We start from the raw sequence: 23,362 nt of genomic DNA, 5'->3' as shown, positions 1-23,362 counted from the left end.
TGAAGGATGGAGAGCTTGGATTTGGGTTCAAGCGGTGGTCTCGGTTCTGCAATCCACTGTGTGCTGTGTGACCTTGGGAAGGACACTTCATTCAGAGTCACAATTTCCATAACTGTAAAACGTGGGTTGTAAACAGTAGCTACGTCGTGGGGTAGTGTGGACGCACAGAGGTCATGGGCAGCATCCAGCCCAGTGCCTGGTCCCAGGTAAGAATGCAGGAAACTTACAAATTATGCCCGAGTAAATTTAACACTTTCCAAAAGGAAACCCCGCCGGCTGAGTCCGTCTGAGCTTCTCCACTGTGGAAGCAGGGGACCCGGGTAGGGCGCGGCTTGCAGCTCTCAGGGCCACCCCCACCCCCTGGATTCCCTGCTCCTGGGGACCGGCGGTCCACAGACCTCCAGAGGCCTGACCGCGAAGGAGCCCGAGGGCCCGCAGGATGGAGGCTCTGGATCCTCAAGACCAGACGGCCCCTGCTTTCGTATGAGAGACCACAGGCTGAGAGCCCGGGCCCAGGACGCCCTCCGGCAGCAGGCGCGGGTGAGCCCGCGCTCCCTCCCTCTCCATAACCCGGGTAAGTCCGAGTCACCTGCACTGCGCTAATGCTGGGTGACGGACATGGGAAAACAGGAAAGCACCGTAATTCCAGTTATTAAACCTGCAGTACCCTTCTGTCCAGGAGTATTAACTCCCATATAGACGAGGGGAGGAAGAAGGGGTGGGGCTGGGCAGCAGAGTTGCCTTCGTGCCGGTTAATCGTTCGGGTCACTCCCTTGACCTGGGGCCGTGTCCAGCTGCAGAGCAGGCTCGGCCGGGCCGCGCAGGCCGGAGGGTGGGGGGGCACCGCCGGGCCGGGGGTGGGGGTGGGGTGGACCTTGCGCACCGCCTCCACCTGCGCGCGCGTCCGCGCCACACTGAGCGAAATGCCCATACGGTCCCACTGTGTCGTCTTAAAAAGACAGCCGTGTGTCTAGTGTGCCCAGGAACCCTGGATTGCCCAGCTGTGAATCACAGGCTGCAGACAGTCCCCTGCACACCCTTCGAGTCGGGTCTGGGCTCGCCCAGTGCGCAAGCGCGCTGCACCCCCGGCGGGCCCCGCAGGCGCGGCGAGTCGAGCGTCGAGCGGGCTAGTGGGCGACGAAGAGTGCCGAGCGGCCTCGTCCCCAACGGTCGGCGCCCCAGCCCCCGGCCCTCAGGCGTCCGAGGCGTGGCCCGGCGCAGGCAGCGGCTCTGAGGGGACTGGAAGAAACGCGAGTACGTTTGGGACGCCGGGGACTAGAGCCCAGGCGGAAGCGGGAGAGTCAGTGCGGAACGCCCGTGCGCGGTCTGTGGGGAACTGGGGCCGGGGGCGGCCGGTCTTGCCTGGCCCGGGGGTGGGGCCGGGGCAGGTGTGCCCGGGGAAAGAAGGGCGGTGCCGAGGAGCAGGCGAAACCTTCGGGAAAGGTAGCGGCCCGCGGGAGAGAAAGGGGAGTGCCGGGAAGGGGAGTGGGGGCCTCCCAGGGCAGACAGGGTCTCTGGGGAGAAGGGGGTGCTCAGGGCAGATGTAGCTGCAGGGAGAGAAGCGAGCCTCCAGGGTAGATGTAGCCTTGAGGATAGAAGGGGACTGCCGAAGGCCAGATGCAGCTTTGATGCGAGAAAGGCGGTGCCCAAGGCAGATGCAGCCTTAAGAAAAGTGGAGCCTCGGGGAGGAAACGGGGTGCCCAGTGCAGATGCGCCCTCGGGGTGAGAAAGGGGGCGCCCAGGGGATGGTGCTGGCTCGCGGCGGGAGGGGAGGGGAGGGAGGATCTTGGCCCAGATGAGGAGGCTCTGAGCCTCAGCGGGTGGAGGTCACCGCGCTGTAAGCTGGCCACACTGCCCAGGTGGGGAGGGGCCAGGAGGCCGTCTCATTGGCCGGAAGTGCCCAGCAGGTGTTGGTGGAATGAGTGAATATTCAGTCCTCAGATTCCCACCTGGGTCGACCGCTCGTGAAAGCAGGGTCCTGTCACAGCCTCTTTCGAGCCTTCAGGGGGCCACCTGTGTTCTGATGACGACTCTCCCCTGCTTTTCCAGGGCATCCTCCCCGGCCCGCTCTTCTACAGGATGTTGGGATTTTTGCAGCGCCCTGTGGTGGTGACAGCTGACATCAACTTGAATGTCGTGGCTCTGACCGCGGTGGGGTTGCTGAGCCGACTGTGGCAGCTTGCCTATCCAAGGGCCGTGGTGTAAGCCGAGCAACTCCATTTGGGGTGCATTGGAAGGAACTGTAATTTGTTCAGTGCATTGGTGACGGGAAGTTCCTTTTTGAACAGTGTAAATGGGAGAGTAAAATTCCAGGCTTCCTCGTGATGGGTGTCTTTGGCAGTTAGAGGAGAGACCAGCTTGTCCCCAGGACAGCCCCTGCAGGGGCCACCTGTTTGGTCTTGCCCCGTAGGTCAGTAGTGGGTGCAGTAGCCTTGGGTGACCTTTGACAGTCTGGAGAGTGGAGGGCGGAAGGTTGAGGAATTTGGAAGTGAGTCCTCACGGATACTAGGGTGTGTTCTTTGTCGTAATGGGAAATGATTGCTCTTATTATTAAAGGGCTGTTCATTATCTGATTAATACATGTGTTCCTTTTCACTTAACTTTTTATTAGGGCAAATGTCAAACAGCTACAACCGTACAGAGACTGGTATATTCATCACCTAGCTTTACCAGTTACCAGGTCATAGCCAACCCCTTCCATGCAGTGGATTTTTTGGAAGCATGTCATAAACACTGGTTCATTTATAAACAAGTCAGTATCTATCTAAAAGATCAGGAGTCTTAAAAATCACATGACCACAGTAACATCATCACACCTAACAAGTTGCCGGCAGTTCCTTAATGTCAGCGAAAGTCCCTGATTGAAAGAGGTTTGTTGCGGCTGGCGCCTGCGTGCCTCCCTTCTACACCTGTTTTGTCGGGTCACCAGGTCTGATTCTGACTCTTAGCTGCAGGCGCGCTGGTGGACAGGCAGATGAGCTTTGCGTTCAGGAGGCCTTTTGGAGACTGGCTCACAGTACACCCTAAACCCAAACACAGGGAGAGAAAGAGAACCTGTGTCAGGAAAGCCTCCTGAATGCCCAACTTTCGTGGGGCGTTTCCCTGCCTGTCCTTACGGATGTGTGATGCTGCACACGTGTCTTCATGTTCGGGGACACCGTGTAGTTGGGGCAAAAGTCTGACCTTTGCTGGTCTCGGAGACACAGGTGTACATTTATTGTCATGCCTTTTGTGTACGGTTAAGGTTTCCAGTTGACTATAACGTGGGTTTGCTTTGCAGTTTTGATGAAGTATACTATGGGCAGTACATCTCTTTTTACATGAAGCGGATCTTCTTTTTGGATGGCAGTGGACCACCGTTTGGCCACATGCTGCTGGCCTTGGGAGGTAGGATTCATTAGTAAGAGAGGTGGTCCTTTAACACTTACAGGTGAAATTTCTTCAGGGCAGAAGCGGTGTCTTATGCTTTCTTTATTATTGTTCCCCTATTGACTGCCGCAGTTTGGTGCTTCAGAAATATTTACTGAACAGGATAGTTACTGATTAATCTTCTGTTTTAGGTTATTTAGGAGGATTTGATGGTAACTTTTTGTGGAACAGAATTGGAGCAGGTAAAATATCATTTTCGTTTCCCTTATTAACTTGCATATATTAGATTGGAGAGATCGTAGCTTTCATAGGGATTAACCGCTATGGTTTATTCATCTGAATCCAAGGTATGATAAATGTTTGGGTACAGGTGAAAGATCTTCAAAAAGTCCGGTAAATTCCTTAGTGTTTAGTTACAGTTAAGTCTTTTATCCCTGGTTTTTGGTACACATAGCATGCTCGCCATATGTGGTATCTGATTGCCATTATCTTTTGTACGTATAAATGTTATGTGTCGCCACAGTGTTTTTGGAAATAGATGGGGTAAACTTATAAATAAGGAGTAACTCATTTCAGAGTCCTCAGCATCCCTCTCGTACTTACTGAGAACTGGCCCTTGACCACACGGAGCTCCTTTCAAGGCCTCTGCCCGTGGCCTGCACACTCTGTCCCTGAGGGGGCCCCCGGCCTTGCAGACTTGTGTGGTAGTCTGTGAGCGTGGCAGTGCGTGAGCGTGGCAGTGCGTGAGCGTGGCAGTGCGTGAGCGTGGCAGTCTGTGTGAAAGACGCTGCGGTGTAGGGAGGTGGTGTGTGCACAGTGCTCTCAGCCCCGCTGTGGTTGCTCTTCCAGAATACAGCACCAACGTGCCCGTGTGGTCCCTGCGCCTGCTGCCGGCCCTTGCAGGGGCCCTGTCGGTGCCCATGGCCTACCAGATCGTGTGGGAGCTCGGCTTCTCTCACTGTGCCGCCGTGGGCGCCGCTCTGCTGATTCTGATCGGTAAGGCCTGGTGGGGCGCAGGGAAGATCCCAGCGCCGGCCCTTGTTCGTGTCTGCGCGGCCCCGGAGGGCTCAGGGTTTAGTAGCCGTGCCCCACGCAGTGTCTGCTGCTCGCAGGACGGAAGGACGCACATCCAGTGTGTCCAGATTGCACTCTGGGAGTCACCCCACTCCTAGGCGGGAGGATTGTGGAGCTGTGGGCGCAGACTGTGACGTCAGGGAGGCGCAGCCGTGTGTAGTGGGGCTGCCCAGACGATACTCCTACGCGTGCCCGCCGTGAGCACCTCCCACTGCAACCAAGTCTGTCCTTGAATGAGAAGCTCCCCCGTACTCCCACCTCCCAGGCCTTGACCAGTGGAGATGGACTAGGAATTAGTGGGTATTCCTCAGAAGGGATCTCTTGGCCCATGTCTATGAACAAATGACATCAAGTCAGATGAAAATAAATAGAATTCATGTCTGCTGAGTGATGACCCTAACTGGGCCCCTGTGCCCACAGAGTGTTAGAATGCCCAGGCGGCCTGCAGAATCTGTATTTCTTTTCTCAGACGAGGAAAACGAAGGCTCAGGAAGGGCAGTGACTTCCCCAGAGTCCCCCAGGTCTCGGGAGGCTCGATTCACACCTCAGAATTGGCCTTCGTGGTTCTGGGGCCGTGTCACCTTCCAGCCACCCCAAGCCCGAACTTGCCACCCTCATGCTCTGGGCCGTTTGACAAGGGCCCTTTCTTGTGGACGTTTGCCCTCGCTGCCCAACACCTGATGCCCGTGTCGTTTCCCCGACAGAGAACGCTCTGATCACTCAATCAAGGCTGATGCTTTTGGAATCAGTGTTGATATTTTTCAATCTGTTGGCCGTGCTGTCTTACCTGAAGTTCTTCAACTCCCAGAAACATAGGTATGGAAAGTGGGACGTGCTCTTCCTAGTTACTAAGAAAGAGGAGTCCTGGGGGTTGGTCGACCTGAGCAGGTCTGATACCTTTCCACGCAGGGGAGCTGCCCCAGGCACCTCGACTGGCTCTTGGCTGACTTTACAAATAATCCTCATCTTTCTATAACTCAAACTAACTGGAAAAATGTTCTGGCCAAAAAGGAAAATTCTCTCAGGACTGGCTGCTCTCTGGGGAGATGAGGAGTCATTTCCTTGCCCCTGGAGCTTGGTGCAGCCAGCTGACCCCGAGATCTCTGAGGAGGGCGCCTTCTCTGGCCTTTGGGAGACATTCTGACCTCCCAGCTTGGCTTCTGTGCTTTGCTCCAGGCCCTTCTCTCCGAGCTGGTGGTTTTGGTTGATGCTGACGGGTGTGGCCTGCTCCTGTGCAGTCGGGTGAGTTTGCTCCGCGGGTCTGGGGCAGCAGCCGTGCCCTCCGTGCGTGTCTCGTCTTAACTTCCTCTCCGTCGTGTCCCTTCAGCATCAAGTATGTGGGTGTGTTCACGTACGTACTGGTGCTCGGGGTTGCTGCTGTCCACGCCTGGCACCTGATAGGAGACCAGGCGCTGTCAAACGTAGGTGCTGGCGTCCTGGGCAGGGCGGGGCTGGCCCCGGGGGCCGGGGGGCAGGCAGCGCCTGATGGCAGGCCTCGGAGGGGGGACAGGCCTGGGCCCGCCTTCACCACAGCAGGGTGACGCCCCCTCCCCATCCGGCAGGCCCGTGTGCTCTGTCACCTGCTCGCCCGAGCGGTGGCCCTGTTGCTCACCCCGGTCCTCGTGTACCTGCTCTTCTTCTACGTCCACCTGCTGCTGCTCTGCCGCTCCGGGCCCCACGACCAAATCATGTCCAGTGCTTTCCAGGCCAGCCTGGAGGTAAACGTGACGCCCCAGCCGTCCTAGAAAGAAGGCCACGCTAGACTCAGAGTTTTCTTACGAAACACCACCACGTGGGCCTTAGAGGAAAAACCAAATCGAGAAGTGAAGCATCGCTTCACTACTACTACACGAATTCTGAACATGCTGACGGTGTAGGAGGGAACGAGGGCTCCCCTCTCTGCAGTGTGACCTGCTGGGCAGGTGCCAGGCTGCATAGGACAAACGCGACTCTGGCATTCGCTCAAGTAACTTTGCAAAAATAATAAAATGCTCCAGTTGTGGTGTCAGCAATGTAGATTCTGAAATCGGACAGACCGGCTCTTAAGGGCTGGCTCTGCCGACAGCCAGTTCTGAGTGTTTGGGCAAATGTCTTCACTCACCCAAATCTCAGAGTTAGACGGACATAATTGCTCTTATCATGGGGTGCTGCCTGTAAGAAGTAAATAAGGACGAATGGGGGGAATTCCCAGGTGGTCCAGTGGTTAGGACTCGGTGCTTTCACTGCTGGGGCCCGGGTTCAACCCCTAGTGGGAGAGCCGAGATCCTGCAAGCCACGGGGACGAGCGGGGAGGGGCTAGGTGAGCGCCTGGCTCAGGGCAGCCTCCGGTCGGCGGTCATACAGCGTAACATGTCAGGATTATGTCACATGCAGTTGTAGCTAATTGTGAGATACAGTGATAGCTGCCCCCACCGGGAATACACCCCGGCTGGCGGAGGGGCTGGCGGAGGGGCTGGCGGAGGTGTCACGCTCTCGCTTTCTCTCTCCCTCTCACCGGCCACCCCTTTGCTCCTGTCTCAGGGGGGGCTGGCGCGGATCACACAAGGCCAGCCCCTGGAGGTGGCCTACGGTTCCCAGGTCACTCTGAAGAACGTCTTTGGCCAACCCGTGCCCTGCTGGCTTCATTCCCACCAGAGCACCTACCCCATGATGTAAGGAAAGTGACGTTTTTAATTCGAAGGTTATAATGTGTTTTGTTTTTTTCACATTTTTGCTGTTACCAACTCTCGCTTTATGTGAATACGTTTGCGAGACAAAAAAGAAACTGAGCTCTCAGATCCTGATTATCCACGAGACTTGTTATTTCCGCGTGTAAAACCACTAGAGGCACTGGCGCCGCCTGGGCTCACATCTTCAGCCCCGCTGGGACGTGAATGGATCTGGACAGCTTGCTGGGTGGCGTCTGTAGGGACCTTGGTGGGGGCGAGGGGGAGGCCGCGGGCCCCTTGGTGCCCCACCCGCAGATGCACCCTCTTCTCGCAGATACGAGAATGGCCGCGGCAGCTCCCACCAGCAGCAGGTGACCTGCTACCCCTTCAAGGATGTCAACAACTGGTGGATTGTAAAGGACCCTGGGCGGTGAGTAGAGGTCCGGGGAGCCCTCGCTTCGGTCCCGGCCTCCTCTCTGTCTGTGCTCCGTCCGCGAAGCCTCGGGACCGGCTCTGTGCGGGACAGCCCGCGGTCCAGGACTTAGGGGCCCAGCATCTCCTCCGGGTGTTCCCAGGCGTGTCCCGACTCTCCCCCAGCCCGTGGTCTGCCCCCACTCCCCGCCACCCTGCAGACACCCGTCTCCCTGCCGTCATCCCCGCCTCCGCTTCCAGCCAGTGCTGTTGGTTCTGCCGTCAGGGTGTCCGTCTCCCCCATCGGTCTGTTTCCACGCCTGCCTCCCTGATACCCCACAGCCCCCCAGGTGTCGGGTCAGGCTCCTGCTCAAACCCCTCCCTGAGCTCCGAGCTCCACGGCCCTTAGAAGGGATCCTGTCCCCGACGGGTCTGCAGGGCCGTGCCCTCCGGCTCCAGCCCCGCTCCCCTCGCAGCGCTCACCTGCCCCGCATTTCTGCAGGAAGGCAGGCTCCTGCCGCGGGCTCTGCACCGCTGTCCCCGCAGCCTGGAAGGGTCCCACCAGGGCCCTCTTACTCAGCACCTCTGGGACGCTGCCTGGCCGCCTCCCAGGCTCCCCGCCTTCCCCGCTGTCAGCATCCCGTTGGCTTCTGCGTGTCCGCTGTCCGGCTGCCCACATGTTTGCTCCCTGGTTCCCACTCAGTGCAGTAACTTGAGGGTGGTGGCCACGTCCGTCTGGCTCTGCCAGACGCTCAGCTCCCAGCCGCGGGGCAGGGTCTGCTAGGCCCTTGGTCCACTTTCATTGAGCGAACGTGGAGCCACGGTCTGTCTGTTAGAACTTGTGATTTCGGGGCAGGTGCGGGCGTTCGCAACAGGTGCGGCGCAGCTGCGGTCAGTGTGAAGGTGGCCACTAGTGGGGCCACGCCAGGAAGCTTGGAAAGTGACCTGAGGTCTCAGAAGAGCGTTAAATAAAACGTACGCTCTGTGTTTTCAAACACGTTCACCTTGTACAAGGAACATGGTGACCGGGCAGCTGTGCGATTCCACGTGGCGCGAGGGAGGACTGGGGCCCCTGCCGCCCCGTGAGCGCAGCTGCACTTTCTTCCAGGCACCAGCTGGTGGTGAACAACCCCCCGAGGCCCGTGCGGCACGGCGACATCGTGCAGCTGGTGCACGGCATGACCACCCGCCTCCTCAACACGTGAGTCCCCCCCTCCGTTCAGAGCAGAGCGTGACCGCTGCTGTGCGCGACCGCCTCTGGCCTGGCTCTGGCCTGGCTCTGCCCTCGCTGTCGGGGGTGGGGGCTGGGGGGTGGAGGGTGGGGGCAAGGGGACCCCTAGTGGTGGTCGCAGGGTAGGGGGAGAGCCTTAGTGATCTGAGTGGGACGGCAGCCTCTCACCCGTCCTGCGGGGGGGGCGGGGTGACGAGGAGAGTCCTGCCTGGAATGAAGTGTGGGCGTCCTCGCAGATGGGGGACCCGCGGAAAGGAGAAGTGAGTTCAGGAAGGATCTCAGCTGGGGGATGGAGGCAGGAACCCTCCCTGGCTTGACCTCTGGGCAGCCTCCGCATATTGACGGGCCCGGGCCGCCTCTGCTCTCCTTCCATCCGGCCTCTCGGTCATCTCGTGGGTCTCGGTGACCCCACACTCGCGCCCCAGCCCCGGCGGGATGGCTGGGCTCTCTGCCTCCCCTTCTGCTTCCCGGGGAAGGAGCCGGTTGCTCAGTCCTCATCCTCTTCCCCCACTCCTGTAGTTGCCGTGTTGGGAAATCCACGAAGGTCGAAGGTCGCTTCCTTCTCTCTGCACTCCCAGCCCCGCCCAGGCCCTGTTCCCTTTGTCCTGCGATGCTGGGAACCCCCCTGCCTGCCCCCTTCTGCACACGGCAGCCACGGCTCCCTCTGAAAAACACACACTCTACTCAGTGACCTCACGTCTCTGCGGAGATCCCTCCGGTGACTCCCAGTGTCACACTGTTCTTCTGTCACACTCAGAATCACACCCCACCCCTCCCCTGGCTGCAGGCCCCCCGGGACCTGGCCCCGTGACTCCAGTCACCCTAGCCCCGCACTATCCCCAAAATGGCCACGTGCAGCCCCCCTGGGGCCTTCACTTGCTCTGTCTGCCTGGAATGTTCTTCAACTCAGATCCCCCCGCACACCCCCCCCACCCTGTGGCCCACTCGCTCACTTTATTCGGGTGTCAGCTGAGATGTCCCCGCAGCAAAAGCGTTGCTGTGTGCTGTGCCTGCCCTGGTTGGGTGTCATTCGTAGCACTCACAGGGCCTGCGCTCGTGACTGACTTCCTGCTCGCTTCAGCGTCCCCAGCTCCTCTGCAGGGCCCCGCGCAGAGTCTGGTGAAGCGTGGTTTCCTAGTGCGTGGGCGGAGGGAGCTGGGGTTTCTGGGCGTGTTGTCCTCCGACAGTAGTCATGGCGCCGCAGCCATTTCCGTGACCTGACCTCAGGTTGCTGTCGGCTGGCCAGGTGAGCTCCCGGACTCCGCTCGTCCTCTGAAAGGGGGATGACAGGCCCCACGGTTTAGGTGGGTGTCTGCCACATTCCCCCAGAGATGTCATGACTGCAGAGTCTCTGCCCTCTCGTGTTTGATGTATCGCCCAGCTCCTAGGTGCTGCATCCTCGGAGTGGCAACCGTGGTGCTTGGAGGCTGAGCTGGCTTTGTTTCCTGAAAAGCGTTTTTTTTCCCGTAAAAGCAGTGAGCGCCTTTCAGAGGAGCTCGGGAAGCCCCTCGGCAGCGCTGTTTGGTTTTCCAGGCACGACGTCGCGGCCCCCCTGAGCCCTCACTCCCAGGAGGTGTCCTGCTACATCGACTACAACGTCTCCATGCCCGCCCAGAACCTCTGGAGGCTGGTGAGTGTAACCCCAGCGCCCGTGCGCGCTGGCAGCACAGCCCGTTCCAAGCCGCCCCTGAGGACAAGTGACTGCCTGTTCTACGGAAAGGGGGAACTGGGTAGTTTTCTTCTATCAGAGGAAGGAGCCTATGGTACGATGGATGGGTGGGCTCTCCGTATGGGGCTCACGTGGCACGGCTGGCAGAAGGTCCCTCCCACTGTTTGGCCTCCAAACCAGCACCCTGAGCACACTGGGAGCCTCTTTTGTCAACCCTCACCCGGGATTAAGAAGGGTTTCCCTGGTGACAGGCAGGGCCATCCGGGGGTTGATTCCTGGCACTGCCCCCCTGGGCCCTGGGCCTGTGGTCAGGCAGTGCTCTGGGCAAAGTGGCAGGAGGAAAGGTTCTGTCACTGGGCTGTCGGACCGTCTGAAGTCAGGGACGCGTGTGAGAAGTGCAGCGGCGGTGCAGTGGCTGCACTGGGCTAACCTCCGGGGGAGCCGGGCTCCCCTTCAGCCGCCATGGGCTGCACGCCTGTAGCACCGGCCCCCCGCCGCCGGGTTCTCGATGGTGTGAGGCCAGGCGCTGCTGGCCCTCAGCGAAGCCAGGGGCCGGGGAGGCCGCCTCTGTCTCTGTGCACGGCAGGGCCTGGCGCTCTGTGCTGCCCGCAGCTGTCTGTGCGGCTGCCTCTGTCCCCTCCGCCAGTGCTCCTCTGATGTGAGTCGTTGCACCAGCTCCTCACCACCAAGATTCTCCTGAAGGCCCCGCCCACTCCCCTTGCTGCTAAGGCCCATTGCAGATCCTTTCCTGCTCCTCAGCCCCTCTGGTGGAGCTCTGAGCCCCACACGCCCCCGTTTCCAGGAACTGAAGCTCCGGGAACAGGGAGGGAGGACGGCTGACCGGAGGGTGAGGCCCGGCCCGGCCTCCTCGTCCTGTCTGCACGTAGCCCCTTGGGTTCTTTCGTGTCAGTAGCTGCATGACCTCCCGGGGTCGTCGCTCCAGTAAGTTAAATACGGCAGCACCAGGCCTTTCAGACGTTCGTTTTCTATTACCCAGCATCAGGAGTACCCTCTAAGGGCATCTTTTCAGGGACAGTCTCTGACCTTCCTTTGCGCCATCTTTGTGCACCATCAGGCGTTGCGGAAGCTCAAGGGTGAGCATCTGTCTTTAAGTCCCCACTGAAAAGGCTGCCCCGTGCAGTCTCTGGAGGAGGGCAGTGTCCCCCTCCCCCTGACCACCCCCCTCCAGCACCTTGCACAGGCGTCAGCAGTAAAGTTGATGGCACCGTCCGGGATCGGCCGTCAGCTCCCCTTGGGGGACTGTCCCCTCGTATCAGACCAAGTCAGTCTCACTGTGGTGACTGGTCTTCATTTTTACATTTAAGGAAATTTGAAAAAGAGTGAAATAACGGATCAGACCTGCTTTTACAGGACATCGTGAACAGAGAGTCGGACACAGATGTCTGGAAGACCATCTTGTCAGAGGTCCGGTTCGTGCACGTGAACACCTCAGCCATCCTCAAGGTCAGTGACACCGCCTCACACGGTCCTGCCAGGTGGGACGGAATGAAGTGTTGCGGGAGTGGTGAGGGCCCTCTGTAACTGCTCAGAACCGAACCCTATCGTGACGCTCCCCAGAGGAGAGCCGGCCACCCTTGTCAGCTGCTGGCCAAGTGACCGGGGTGGGGTCCCCCGGACCAGGCTGAGCCGGGCCCTCCCTCACACCTTCCCCACTTCGCTTCGCCAGCTGAGCGGGGTGCCCCTCCCGGACTGGGGCTTTCGGCAGCTGGAGGTGGTCGGGGAGAAGCTGTCCCGGGGCTACCACGGGAGCACCGTGTGGAACGTGGAGGAGCACCGCTATGGCAGGAGTGAGCCCCGGCCCCCGTTGGCGGGGACCGCATGCGCTCCTTGCTCCACTGCAGACCCTCTCCCTCCCCCTGTAGCGGAAGCGGTGATGGGACTCGGGGCGGGGGCGGGTGCCCCTGGAAGGCAGGGCAAGCCGAGCCTTCTGACTCGAAAGAGGCTGGGCGGGCGGGTGGACCGTGTACGGCGGGGAAAACCACGTGGAGCGGTGCACTGAGTGAGTCCTGGCGGGCTGTTTGAAAAGCAGCTGGCAGCCGCCACTGGGAGCCCCCTGACCTGGTTCTGCTCGTATCTTCTGGGTCCCGGTGTGTCTGCCAGGCCAGGAGCAGGAAGAGAGGGAGCTGGAGCTGCGCTCGCCTACTCAGACAGACGCCAGCAGGAACCTCAGCTTCATGGCCAGGTTCTCAGAGCTGCAGGTGACAGGCGGGCGGAAGGGTGGGCCACCTTGCTCACTGGGTGCTGGCTCCTCGCCAGGGAAGGCGCTGCAGTCTGCAGAACTCCCACCTGCCCAGTGTCAGCCTTTAAACTGGGAGCTGACTCGGCAGGGAGGGAGCATTTCCCTCTGTCCACTCGAAGTGACATGCCTGGCACTGTTGGTCCCCTGCCTCCTGGCTGTCCTGCCTTGTGGCTTTGCCGGCAGGAACAGTCAGGAGCCAAGGAGACTGTGCAGCAGAGTGGCATTACACACAGGTCAGGGCAGAACGGGCCACGGTCAACACGGTGCAGCCCCAGAGAACTCAGGGTCTCAAATCTAAAAGCACCCTTAGTGCCCAGTCCCATCCCTTGAACAGACGAGGCGACTGGAGCCCAGGGGTAGGCGCCTCCTGGGCTCATCAGCCCGTTGCGCTGCCTCTGTGGCATGACCTAAATGAACTTGAGGTCGGACGCCCGCGTGAGAGGGGCAGCAGTTTACTCTGCCCCTTGGCAGATCCCTGAGCGGTGGAGGCGGCTGGCTGTCCGTGTGACTCCCAGCGGCCTCTGCTTTCCTCAGTGGCGGATGCTGACGGTGAGAAGCGACGATTCCGAACACAAATACAGCTCCACGCCGCTGGACTGGGTCACGCTAGACACCAACATCGCCTACTGGCTGCACCCCAGGACCAGTGTAAGCGGAGCGTCCGTGCGGCAGAGCTGTCCCGCACCTGAGAGTTCTGTGATGTTAAGAGCAGCTGTTGCATCCGACCAAGTCTCAGCCTTCCTGCGCTTCCCTAACAAAAGCCTGGGGCTTGTTTTTAGAGCTTTGGCAGCTCGAGGCCAGAGCTCCCCTGAGATGCCAAGGAGTCGGGTCCTAGCTTGTCCACAGGTCGAGGGAAACCAGGCTTGGTGGCTGCTGTGGGAGCGTATGGCTCCCCTTCTCTGGCGGACGTGGTTTTTAAAATAGCCCTGCTTGATTTCCCAATGGCACGTGGCGTCTGGGCCAGTCAGTGCTCTGATTCCCTGTACATCATCTCTCTTCACCTGGGAGAGCAAACGCAGCACGTAGCAGGTGCCCAGTAATTACCCGCTGGGGGGGTGGGGGTATGTGCTCAAGATGCTCGCCTTTTTCCTCCCTCCCCGGAAGTGGGGGGCTACGGCTCGCTGAGAAGCGGGGTCTGAGATAAGCGGGTCCTCAGCGCCCTGCAGCTCTGCATCAGCCCCCCTGGGAGCAGCTCTGTTGTCAGAACAGAATCCCGTCTACTCCCGGTTCTCAGTTTCAGCTTAGAGAGCTGAGAACCTTCGCACGTCCGTCCCGGCAGCGAGGGCAGAGGGTGTGGTGGGTGCTCGTGTCTGCTCTGGGCTGTGGCGTCTTGGCTGAGGTGACAGGGTTTCTCTGTGCGCCCGCAGGCACAGATCCATCTGCTCGGAAACGTCGTGATCTGGGCCTCGGCCAGCCTTGCCACCCTGGTGTACGCTCTGCTCTTCATCTGGTACCTGTTCAGACGCCGAAGAAGAGTCTGCGACCTCCCTGAGGGTCCGTGTAGCTGCCCACGTGTGTCTCACGCCCCCTCCTTCCAGGTCTGACGGGAGTTCCTTGTGCTTCGGTGTCAGCCCGGCCGCACCAGCAAGCAGGGCCTTGAGGCCACCTCTTTGTTTCTGCCTCAAGGGAACTTCTGTCTCTTCCCCAGAGACAGAGTGTTGCAGTCCAGTCCCCGCATCGCCTTCAAGGCTTCTCCGGGGACGTGCAGGTGTCGGGCAGGATTTGCTTCCTGACCCCAGGACACCCTGGAAGTGGCTGATGGGACAGAGGCTCCAGCGGGCACTTAGTCAAGGGTGGTGGTTTGCAAGGACAGAGACCCCCTTCAAAGCATCCTGAAACAGGAAAGGAGCAAACACGCAGGGCAGGGCAGGGCCCCAAAGGCACCTCTTCTGGGCTCGGTTCCGAGCTGGTCAGGCTTTCCACCGACTCCCGCTCTCCTGGGCGGGTGCACGGGTCCGGCCCCTCCACCGCTCCCTGAGGATTGAGACCCAGCTCGGAGTCTCTGGGTGAGCCAAGGCCAGCGGGGAGTCGGGAAGAAGCTGGGCCTGGCCTCCAGGAAGCGGACGGTAGTACCAGCAGGAAGTTACAGGAGGTTCTTGGGACACAGTCTGTCCTTCCTCCGGAAATGTGGGAAGGCTGGTGGAGGGGGCACAGAGAAATCAGGAGCTGGAGCTTGCGTGTACCTTGCGGATGAGGAGGCCAGCCTGCTGGACCGCCGGGAGCTTCCCAGCTGGAGCCGTCGGCAACGCTGGCTCGAGATGATCTTTTCCCGCAGATTGCTGGCTACGCTGGATGCTGGCCGGGGCTCTGTGTGCCGGGGGCTGGGCCGTGAACTACGTGCCCTTCTTCATGATGGAGAAGACGCTGTTCCTCTACCACTACCTGCCCGCGCTCGCCTTCCAGATCCTCCTGCTCCCTGTGGTCTTGGAGCACGTCAGCGACCACCTGTGCAGGTACGGGGCCTTAGCAGCCACGCCCCCTGGGGGGCCGGGTCCAGGGGAGTCTTGAATGGCGATTCCAGTGTGATGCAGATGGGGGTAGGATCACAAAAGAGGCACGAGCAAGGCTCTACAGGGGTTCAGAGGAGGAAGCTCACGGAGGCTTGTGGGAGAGGAAGGTGGCTGATGTGCATGTGAGATGGGGAAGGCCCTTTGGGCCTGGAGAACACCAGGAGCAAAGAAAAGGAAAAGGAAACATGGGACGAGTCCCGGAGCAGCCAGTGGTTAGTGGCCGGATTGCGTGGTGCATGGCAGAGATAAACCAGGAAGCTTTGTAAACCGGAGCGAGTTCTGGAGGCCAGGGCAGGCCGGGGGGGCCCTCTCTCTGGTCCCCAGGAGCCTGGGAGTACGTCAGGAGGGCTGCACTGTGCTCACGGGGGGTTCGGGGGCAATGCCGCGGCATCTGACCTTAGATGGAGCAGAAGCTGTGGAATTCAGGAAGCAGAGCGAGGGAGAAGGGTGGGGCTTAGCGCATCGGGCAGGACGGGGTGAGGGCTGACGCTCAGGCAGGGGGTGGCCGGAGGAAGGACGGCCGGGGTAGGTGACCACGTGGGCGACGGCTGCCCAGAGGACATCGTGGTGGGGAGGGGCCGGCCTCCCCACGCCCGTGCTCTGCCCTGGGCCGGCAGGTCCCAGCTCCAGAGGAGCCTCTTCGGCGCGCTGGTCGTGGCGTGGTTTGCCTCTGCCTGTCATGTGTCCAACACGCTGCGCCCGCTAACCTACGGGGACAGGTCACTCTCACCCAGCGAACTCAAGGCCCTTCGCTGGAAAGACAGCTGGGATATCCTGATCCGGAAATACTAGCAGGACACGGACACAGTGATGGACAGCAGGGCTGGGTCGGGACAAAGTAGAACCGTCTTTCATGAGCATGTTTACTTCTGACAACGCAGAGTGGCTCTGAGCTTGGTGGAGACTCAGGCTTGGCAGGGATTCTGTTCTGGTTTCGTTGTTGAAACAGTCCTCTGACGAGCACCTCGTTTTGAGCAAAGTCTGTATGAAAACGTGCGCTCCATGTCTGCTGACTCCTAAGAGCCCCGTGAACTAGCCGAGTGTGGAGCGGCTGGCACGGGGCTTGTGTTGGCCTAGATGAAGGCAGGGAGGGGCCGGTTCGGGTCGAACCAGACGAGGCCCCGGTCTTGCTGTCAGAGGCTGGTGGTGGGCTTTGGCTGGCCGGCCCGATGACCCAGAGAGGCCGTGGGGAATCACCCGCGTGGTTCAGTGGCACACGAGCTACAGGAACGCCGGCCTGAGGAGGCAGTGGAAGGCTGGCCGTTCCTCCTCACCATTGCTGACTCTTGAACCGCTGCCCCAGAGAGCCGGCTGAGAGGTGCGTGAGCGACTAGCCTCTTCAGCCGTCCAGGTTTGTGTCATCCATACATTTCCTTGTCCTGAATTTGCCTTTTCTTAATGTAATTAAAAAGGGACAAACTGACATTCATATTTGGTATTATTTATTGGGTCTCTCTCCGAAAGGGCACAGTAAGTTTGACAAAACTTTCACAGGCATCACAAACCAGCCACCGTGCTCAGCTAAGCTCAACTGATGTCTCTGTGTAACTGCAGTTAGAACTCGACAGCTGGTGGCTTTTACAGAAACAGCCACGTGGGAGGGAGGACAGACGAGGACAAGGCCGTGACCGTGTGTGAGGCGCGGACGCTGCGTGAGCGCAGGGGGCCCGTCACCTTTGGGCCGCGGCATCTGCTCACGCCTCTCTGGCCCACACACGCCTTGACTGGAGGTGACGTGCCCTTGACCTGGCCGAGGGCGACACCAGGAAAGACCTTTCCAGACGGCAGCCTGGGCTCAGGAGGCCTGAGCAGGACCGCATGAGGACACCGTGCTCGCCAGAAGGCAGACCCCCACGCAGGCAGACTCAGGCTGGGCCAGCGGGGGCCCCCCCACCTGTGTGTTTGGTGCTGGTTAAGGAAAAGCTTGCTCCCCAGGGCTCCCTCCTGGCTCTGCCTTCAGAGCACAGGCCGGAAGGAAGGAGGCCTCTCTGTGGCCCCTCGGGTACCAGGTCCGTGTGTACCAGGAGCGCGACCCTGCTGGCGGGTCATGAAATTGGGTCAGCGGGTCACAGCGAGCATGGCGTCGGGAGACAGACAGAGACAGACAGAGAACATGTGGTTGCGCAACACACAACGAGGAAGAGTGTTAGCTCTTCACGCTTGTCCGCTGCGCGCGTGTGAACCAGACCGTGCTAGTCTCTCTCGCTGTGGCTTCACCGTCAGAATCGCAGCGTCCGGGCTATTTCGTCAAGGTTCCCCCAAATATGTGACTTGCTCACCACACATTCTGTGGCGTTTCTCAGTAACTAAAGAGACCTTTAAGCCTCTGTGATGTGAGGAAGCCGGTGGAAAGGTCAGGGCTGCCTGCAGACATCCTGTCAGACCCAGTCCGAATAACTAGTCCAGGTTTCCTGAATTAGCGAGGGACGCCTGGGCTCCAGCACCACCCCGGCCACGGGTGTGTGTTGAGGGGCGGGGGGGGCATCTCTGGACCTGCCGGGAGCTGAGCACCCCACTCCTCAGTGGGGCCTGCTGCTGGACTCCAGGTGCGACCGTTTGCCAGAGGCCAGCACGCCGGGGCGCTCTCCCGGCTCCGGAAACGTCCTCTTGTAGCTGCGCCCGTTGGACCCTCCGCGATGCCACTTGCAGATGTCGCCGTTGAGGATGTCTTGGATGTGCTGCACGATAAGGTTGATGGCCACTGCAGCAGAGACAGACAGAGCGGGGTCAGCTGCCCCCACTCTCCACCGCGACACGCCGGCGGCGAGGGGGGGGGGGCGGCTGCCCGCCCAGCGCCGACCTGGCGTTACTGGCGAAGCACACCGTTTTCCTCCCTGAGGCGTCTGGGTGGCGCTGAGTCTCAGCAGACAGACAAGAGCACAGTAAAAGCTACCTGGCTCGGTTGGCGAGGGTTTCTGTTAACTAACCCTGGTTAAGGTACCTTCTGCTAAGACTCCCTGCCAGTTTTCCATGTATTTTTCTCCCCCACCAGCTCCCCTGAGATATAATTGACATAATGCATGGTGTCATTTTAAGGTGTACAATGTGTTAACTGCTTTTCCAAGTACATTTGAAACCTGTGCCACAGATGTACATAGACAGGCCTCACGTGCTGGGGGTGTCTCAGTAACCACGACAGGATGGGCAGTGCCTGCTTCATGGTCCTGGAAGGAGTGGGGGCAGCTGGCAGGCCTGGTCCTTACCCATATTGTCAACCCCTCGAGGGATTATCACATCAGCGTACTTCTTAGTCTGCAAGGCAAGAAAAGGAGAGTCTCGTAAGGATGTGTCGCCCAGACGGTTTCCGCTTGCTTGGGGCCAGATGCAGGGAAGCAACCCTTGGGCCCATCATGGCAGATGGGGGGGCAGGGATTCGGGGTATCTGTCAACCAGGTGAGAGACGTTGACCCCAGAAGTGAGGGAAGGTGCGCTGAGGCAGCGGAGGAAGAGCGAGCGCTTGCCTCCCGGCGTCTCTGAGATGCTTGTCTCCCACGAGCACTGCTGTAGGGGCCGGTTCTCTGTGCTGACCGCCTGCTTCTCTGGGCCGAGTGAAACGGGGTGCCCTCCCACTACACACAGGGTTCTGGACCCCGTGACAGCGGGGCTGCGCTGCACACGAGGACCTGCCCCCCTCCCTTCCCCGCCCCTCATCTGCTCCCACGCCGAGGAACTCACTCCCTGTTGGGCACCCTGGGGCACCACCGAGGAGGGACCCCCACCCAGCTGCTGCCGAGGGGGCCGAATCTGCAGCAGCGGAGGGAGGCAAGGGAGGAGACGGTCTGGGCCCAGAGACAGACCTGCAGACAGCTGAGTGTTGCCAGCGCGTGGATTTGGGCCAAGGAGGCCTGCCACACAGATTAGCCCCGGGGGCGGGCGGGACCAAGCCCGGGGGCAGCTGTGTCTGCAGGCAGTGGAGACCCCCGGGAGACGGGAGTGCGAGGGCGCCAGGGCTGCCTCCCATGGGGCTGTGGACAGCAGGCTGCGGGGGGCAGGAGGGGTGGAGCCCAGCGAAGAGCTGAGAACGGTCTTCCCTTCGGGGACGCGGGGGACACGGCCAGCTTAGTCAACTCGCTGTGTGGCTACAGGTAAAGGGAAGGGCGAGACGGAGGCTCCGGCCCAGAGCGGTCCTGCTTCCACCCAGGGGCACCCGGTCACATTTGGAGTCTGGAGTTTTACCATAAACGACCTCTTTGCCAAATGTCTTTCTGTAAATTAGACTGCAGAACAGTCAGTTTACTTTTCTGATCACTTTCCAGAAAACTTCAGAGAACAAGAATGTAAAATAAAAAATGTTTTCTTGAAACAGCAGAAACAGAACTCCTTCGTCCTGTTTATCTAAAGCAGGAACCCTGGTTCTAATTCCTTTGTGCCTCATTTTTCCCTTTAAGAAGCAAACTATTGTTCAAGTCCCCTTTAAATCCTTACTCAAGTCCCACCTAGTGACAGTAAAGACTGTGAGACGGAGGAAAAGACAGAGGCCACAGCGGTGAATTCCTCCTCTACAGGCCAGCCGGACCCAGTGCCAGCCAAAGGCAGCCCAGAGAAACCACACGGCATGGACGAAGTTTCTGAGCACCTACTGTGTGCCAGACGCCACTTCGGCAGCCAACAGACCAAAATCCCTGCCCCTGTGGAGCCCACCGTTCTAAGGGGGGAAGGAAATGCACAGTGTGGGTCAGGGGAGAAGCAGCACCCTGGAAATAATGCAGACAGGCCAGGAGGGAGGCGGTGCCGGGGGTGAAACCTGGGGGGAGGGGGTGGGCGGGGAGGAGGAGGCAGTGGGGAAGGGGTGATGGGAGAAACAGAGGACACGTTCACAGCTGAGAACGGCTTCTCCTCGGGAACGTGGGTACAAGAAGCTAACTTCTCCATTTATACAGCAGACCACGTCCATCCATGGCTTGGCTCTCACAGAACGGGGCACCGGGGGTCCTTCTGAAAAGGGAGAAAAGGAGGTCCCCAAGCAAGCGGAAGGCCGTACCGGCAGGCAGAATTCCTCAAAGGCCGGCTTGACGAAGGTGGTGTACTGCGTCAGGATCTGCTCCAGGTCCCGGCCGCGGTGCACGTCCCGGAGAACTGTGGCGACAGGGGCAGGGTGGGGACCTTCAGACCCCCGGGACCCGTGGCCGGGCCGGCCAGGGGCAGAGAGGCCCGCGTCCGCCTTACCTCTTCGCGACAGCCTGACATCAGAGTCAGTGTCCACAAAGAGTCGCAGATGGAACATGTCCCGGATCTCCTGGCTGTAGAAGACCAGGATGCCCTCGAACAGGACCACATCTGCGGGGTAGACCACCGTGGTCTCCGCTAACCTGCAGGGTGAGACCACGAAGGGGCCCTGCCATCAGCTTCAGTCCTCGGGTGTGGACTCCATGCTGGGCACAGATCCTGGTGGCGGGGGGCTGTCCTCACCAGCCCCCAGCGCACAGCCCTCTCCTCCCAGGAACCACCTGCTCACCTTGAGTGGGTCACAAAATCATAGATTGGGACCTCGACTGTTTTGCCCTCCACAATGTTTTTCAGAGTCCTGTGCATCAAATCATTATCAAAAGCATCTGCAGAGACGGAACAAAAGGCAAGACAAGCCCGTGTCCTGGTGCTGGGGACCGCAGGGAACTCGCTCTGCCTTGGGGTCAGCACAGCTGGGTGCTGGTGCTACCAGTGACCCTAAGGAACAGCTGGACTGGGAGCTGCCCCCTACAGTTTACATTTGCAGGGCCCTCTGCAAACCACAGGATGGACCTGTCCCCGCTGCCCTCGGGCAGTGCCACCACCCAGGGATCGGCCAGCCCTGGGAGGTAGGTGAGCTAGGCGTCTGCTTCTCTCTACTTCTGGGAAATAACACAGACTGACGCTTCTCGGACCTTCTCCCCGTGTGTCCCCTGGAAAGGAATGAAGATGGGAGCCAGCCACTGGGTGGAATCTTCTAGTAGCAGCAGGGAGGGGCAGCCTGGCTGTTCCCCCTCATCCACCCCATCTCCACCTGTTCCCCCGGCCCCCAACCAGACCAGGAAACGGAGCTTCAAGGCCACTGGTTCTTGTTTACCCCCTGCTGGCCTCTCGAGGACTCTGCCCCAGGGCAGGTGGCGGAATGAAAGGCCACAGTGGACGCGGTCTGTGCAGAGGACCCTTAACGTGGGAAGATGCATGGCTTTCTCCGTGACCACAGCTGTGGCAGAGCGGTGGTCCTGAAGGCCCTTCTGAGGCGCAGACTCCCTGACTGGCTCCAGGGGAGCCTGGAGCTCCGGCAGGGCCACCCAGGGCCCAGAGAGCGCGGGAAAGACGCTCTCCAATCTGGGTGATTTCATGGAACCACTTAGGTCTCTCGCTATCCAAGTCCAACCCTGGACCCAGTCTCCGTGGTCTGCCCTCCTCCTCCACTCCCTCCCCACCCTCAGGGTCTCTACCTGGATGGTCGAAATTGTACTGTCCCTTCAAGGCCTTGGCCTTCTGTTCCGTGGTCAGGACCTTATAGAACCTGTCTTGACTCAGGATGACCAACTTCCGCTGCCGGTGGTCTACTTCATTCTGTCCCAGCAGCTCCATGATCTTCTCGCACACAGTTGACTGGGAACACACAAACAGGATCCCCGCCTGGAGACACTCACCCTGACCCACGAGCTCCGACGGGCTGCCAGGTCGGCCAGTGACGGGTGGGGCTGCGCTTAGCGGGAAGGCCTCGGGGCACTGGCAGGGGCAGCGCGGACCTGGAGACCACGAGAGGCCAGGCGAGCGGGAGGCTTGCGGGGGGGCCCCGAGGTCCAACGCCCCGCTCCCCGCCTGCGCCCCGGCCTAAGCTCGGCCAGCCGTGGCCGCAGCCCATGCCCGGGAGGGGGCACCTCGGCAGCCAGGGTCTGGGGTCTCTCTCTGGACGGAGGCCAGAGTCCAAGGGGGCCGGCGTGACACTCAGGCCCCGCCGCGCCGCCCAGCCCCTTACCTTGCCGCTCGCGGTACCGCCGCTCACCCCGATCAAGAAGGGCCGCTGGTGAGGACGGTCGGCCTCGTGCGCGGCTCCCTCGCAGTGGCCGCCTCCAGCCGAAGCCATCTCCAGCGCCGCTAGCCCGCATCGGCTTCCTAGCTCACGCAGCCTCTCCCAAACCTGCCGGCCCGCCCCCGCGCAAAGGTCGGAGACGCCCCATCCCGGAGCCCCACTTCCGGGAGGCGCGCGGCGCGGTGGGAGCGGGGCTGCCGGCGCGCGCGGGGCACCGCGAGAGTTGTAGTCCCTGGCGTCGGTGGGCGCCGCGCATGCGTGGGCTGGGCCGATGATCCGGGAGGCTGCGGAGGCAGCAGGATCGGTCGCGGCGACGCCCGGTTTTTTTGTTGTTTTTTTTTTGCTGCAAAGGACAGAAGCAACTCAATATCGCAGCTGGCTGCAGGAGTCTCCAGACACCGGGCGGCCTCCGGGAAGGTTCCCTCCAGACACACCTCCGCTGCCTGGGGCCGTCGGAATGATCCCCCGGGACTGCAGGGCCGTGGTGGGGACGTGGGCCGGCGCCCGCACCAGCAAGTCAGACTCCTGAGCCCTGTGACCCGGGTCGGAAGTTGGGACGGGTTCAACCCCCTCGCGTGCGGTCACCCCGAGAGGGCGCCGTCACCTATGCAACTGCCCCTCGTGCTCCGCCCCTGCCTCCACCTCTTTGGTCCGACGCCTCTTGCCTGGGCGCAACCTTAGCGCCGCCTCGGCTCACCCCCACTCCAACCCAGCCTCCACGCTGGCCACCCGAGTGTCCTGACACTGCCCTGATCGTGTCACCCACCCACTCCCCCGCTAGAGCCTTCAGTGCTGCCTCCAGCGCAAGTTCCTGGCCTCCTCAACCTTCCCAGTACGCGGTGGGCGGGTCATGGAATGACTTTTTAGACTCAGCACTAGACAGGCTGTGAGCCAAGAAGACAGCGGTCCTGTCTGCTGGATTCCACCTGTACCCCCAGTACCTGGCACAGAGAAGGCAAACACCGACCTGTTCCAACCGCATGTTTCCCCAGGGCATCAAGTCTCTCTTTGCAGGTCTAGCTCCTAGTGCGTTGTGAGCACTCCATGAATATTTGATGACGCTGAAATGTGATGCAGGAGAGACAAACGTGCAGACATCAGGCGAAGTCCCTGTTTATGTAACTTCAGAGGCCTTAACCCACCTCAGGAAGGGTTACAGGCTGGTTCTTCTGATTGGGGGGAGAGGGTACAAGGGAACTTGG

The 23,362-nt window shown here is 60.4% G+C and overlaps 2 protein-coding genes across 9 annotated transcripts; one reads left to right on the top strand and one right to left on the bottom strand.

Moving 5' to 3' along the window:
• The first annotated feature begins 1,099 nt into the window (after positions 1–1,099).
• Positions 1,100–16,601, top strand: POMT1 (protein O-mannosyltransferase 1). 8 transcript variants are annotated; one of them, XM_067040474.1, is made up of 20 exons: positions 1,100–1,254; positions 2,050–2,201; positions 3,281–3,387; positions 3,561–3,611; positions 4,219–4,365; positions 5,148–5,259; positions 5,620–5,685; positions 5,771–5,864; positions 6,006–6,161; positions 6,964–7,094; positions 7,426–7,521; positions 8,611–8,703; positions 10,267–10,363; positions 11,774–11,866; positions 12,090–12,210; positions 12,529–12,605; positions 13,197–13,310; positions 14,030–14,156; positions 14,938–15,115; positions 15,790–16,601. In XM_067040474.1, the coding sequence occupies exons 2-20, from the start codon at positions 2,080–2,082 to the stop codon at positions 15,962–15,964; spliced, it is 2,157 nt and encodes a 718-aa protein (XP_066896575.1). In that variant the 5' UTR covers positions 1,100–1,254; positions 2,050–2,079; the 3' UTR covers positions 15,965–16,601. The 8 variants fall into 8 exon arrangements, with proteins under 8 accessions (XP_066896575.1, XP_066896574.1, XP_066896569.1 ...); XM_067040473.1 differs by having other exon boundaries at positions 1,100–1,324; XM_067040468.1 differs by having other exon boundaries at positions 1,101–1,254; positions 12,524–12,621.
• On the bottom strand, positions 16,598–22,696 carry UCK1 (uridine-cytidine kinase 1). Its single transcript, XM_059071483.2, has 8 exons — positions 22,595–22,696; positions 22,107–22,503; positions 21,577–21,736; positions 20,628–20,724; positions 20,339–20,481; positions 20,154–20,248; positions 18,376–18,424; positions 16,598–17,873 (listed from the first exon to the last, which is right to left on the bottom strand). The coding sequence occupies exons 2-8, from the start codon at positions 22,212–22,214 to the stop codon at positions 17,692–17,694; spliced, it is 834 nt and encodes a 277-aa protein (XP_058927466.1). The 5' UTR covers positions 22,215–22,503; positions 22,595–22,696; the 3' UTR covers positions 16,598–17,691.
• Positions 22,697–23,362: the final 666 nt, after the last annotated feature.

Source organism: Kogia breviceps, chromosome 8, assembly GCF_026419965.1.
Source record: "Kogia breviceps isolate mKogBre1 chromosome 8, mKogBre1 haplotype 1, whole genome shotgun sequence".
Taxonomy (NCBI): Eukaryota; Metazoa; Chordata; class Mammalia; order Artiodactyla; family Physeteridae; genus Kogia; species Kogia breviceps.
The sequence above is the reverse complement of the archived record's forward strand: the minus strand, read 5'-3'. Positions and strand labels throughout refer to the sequence as shown.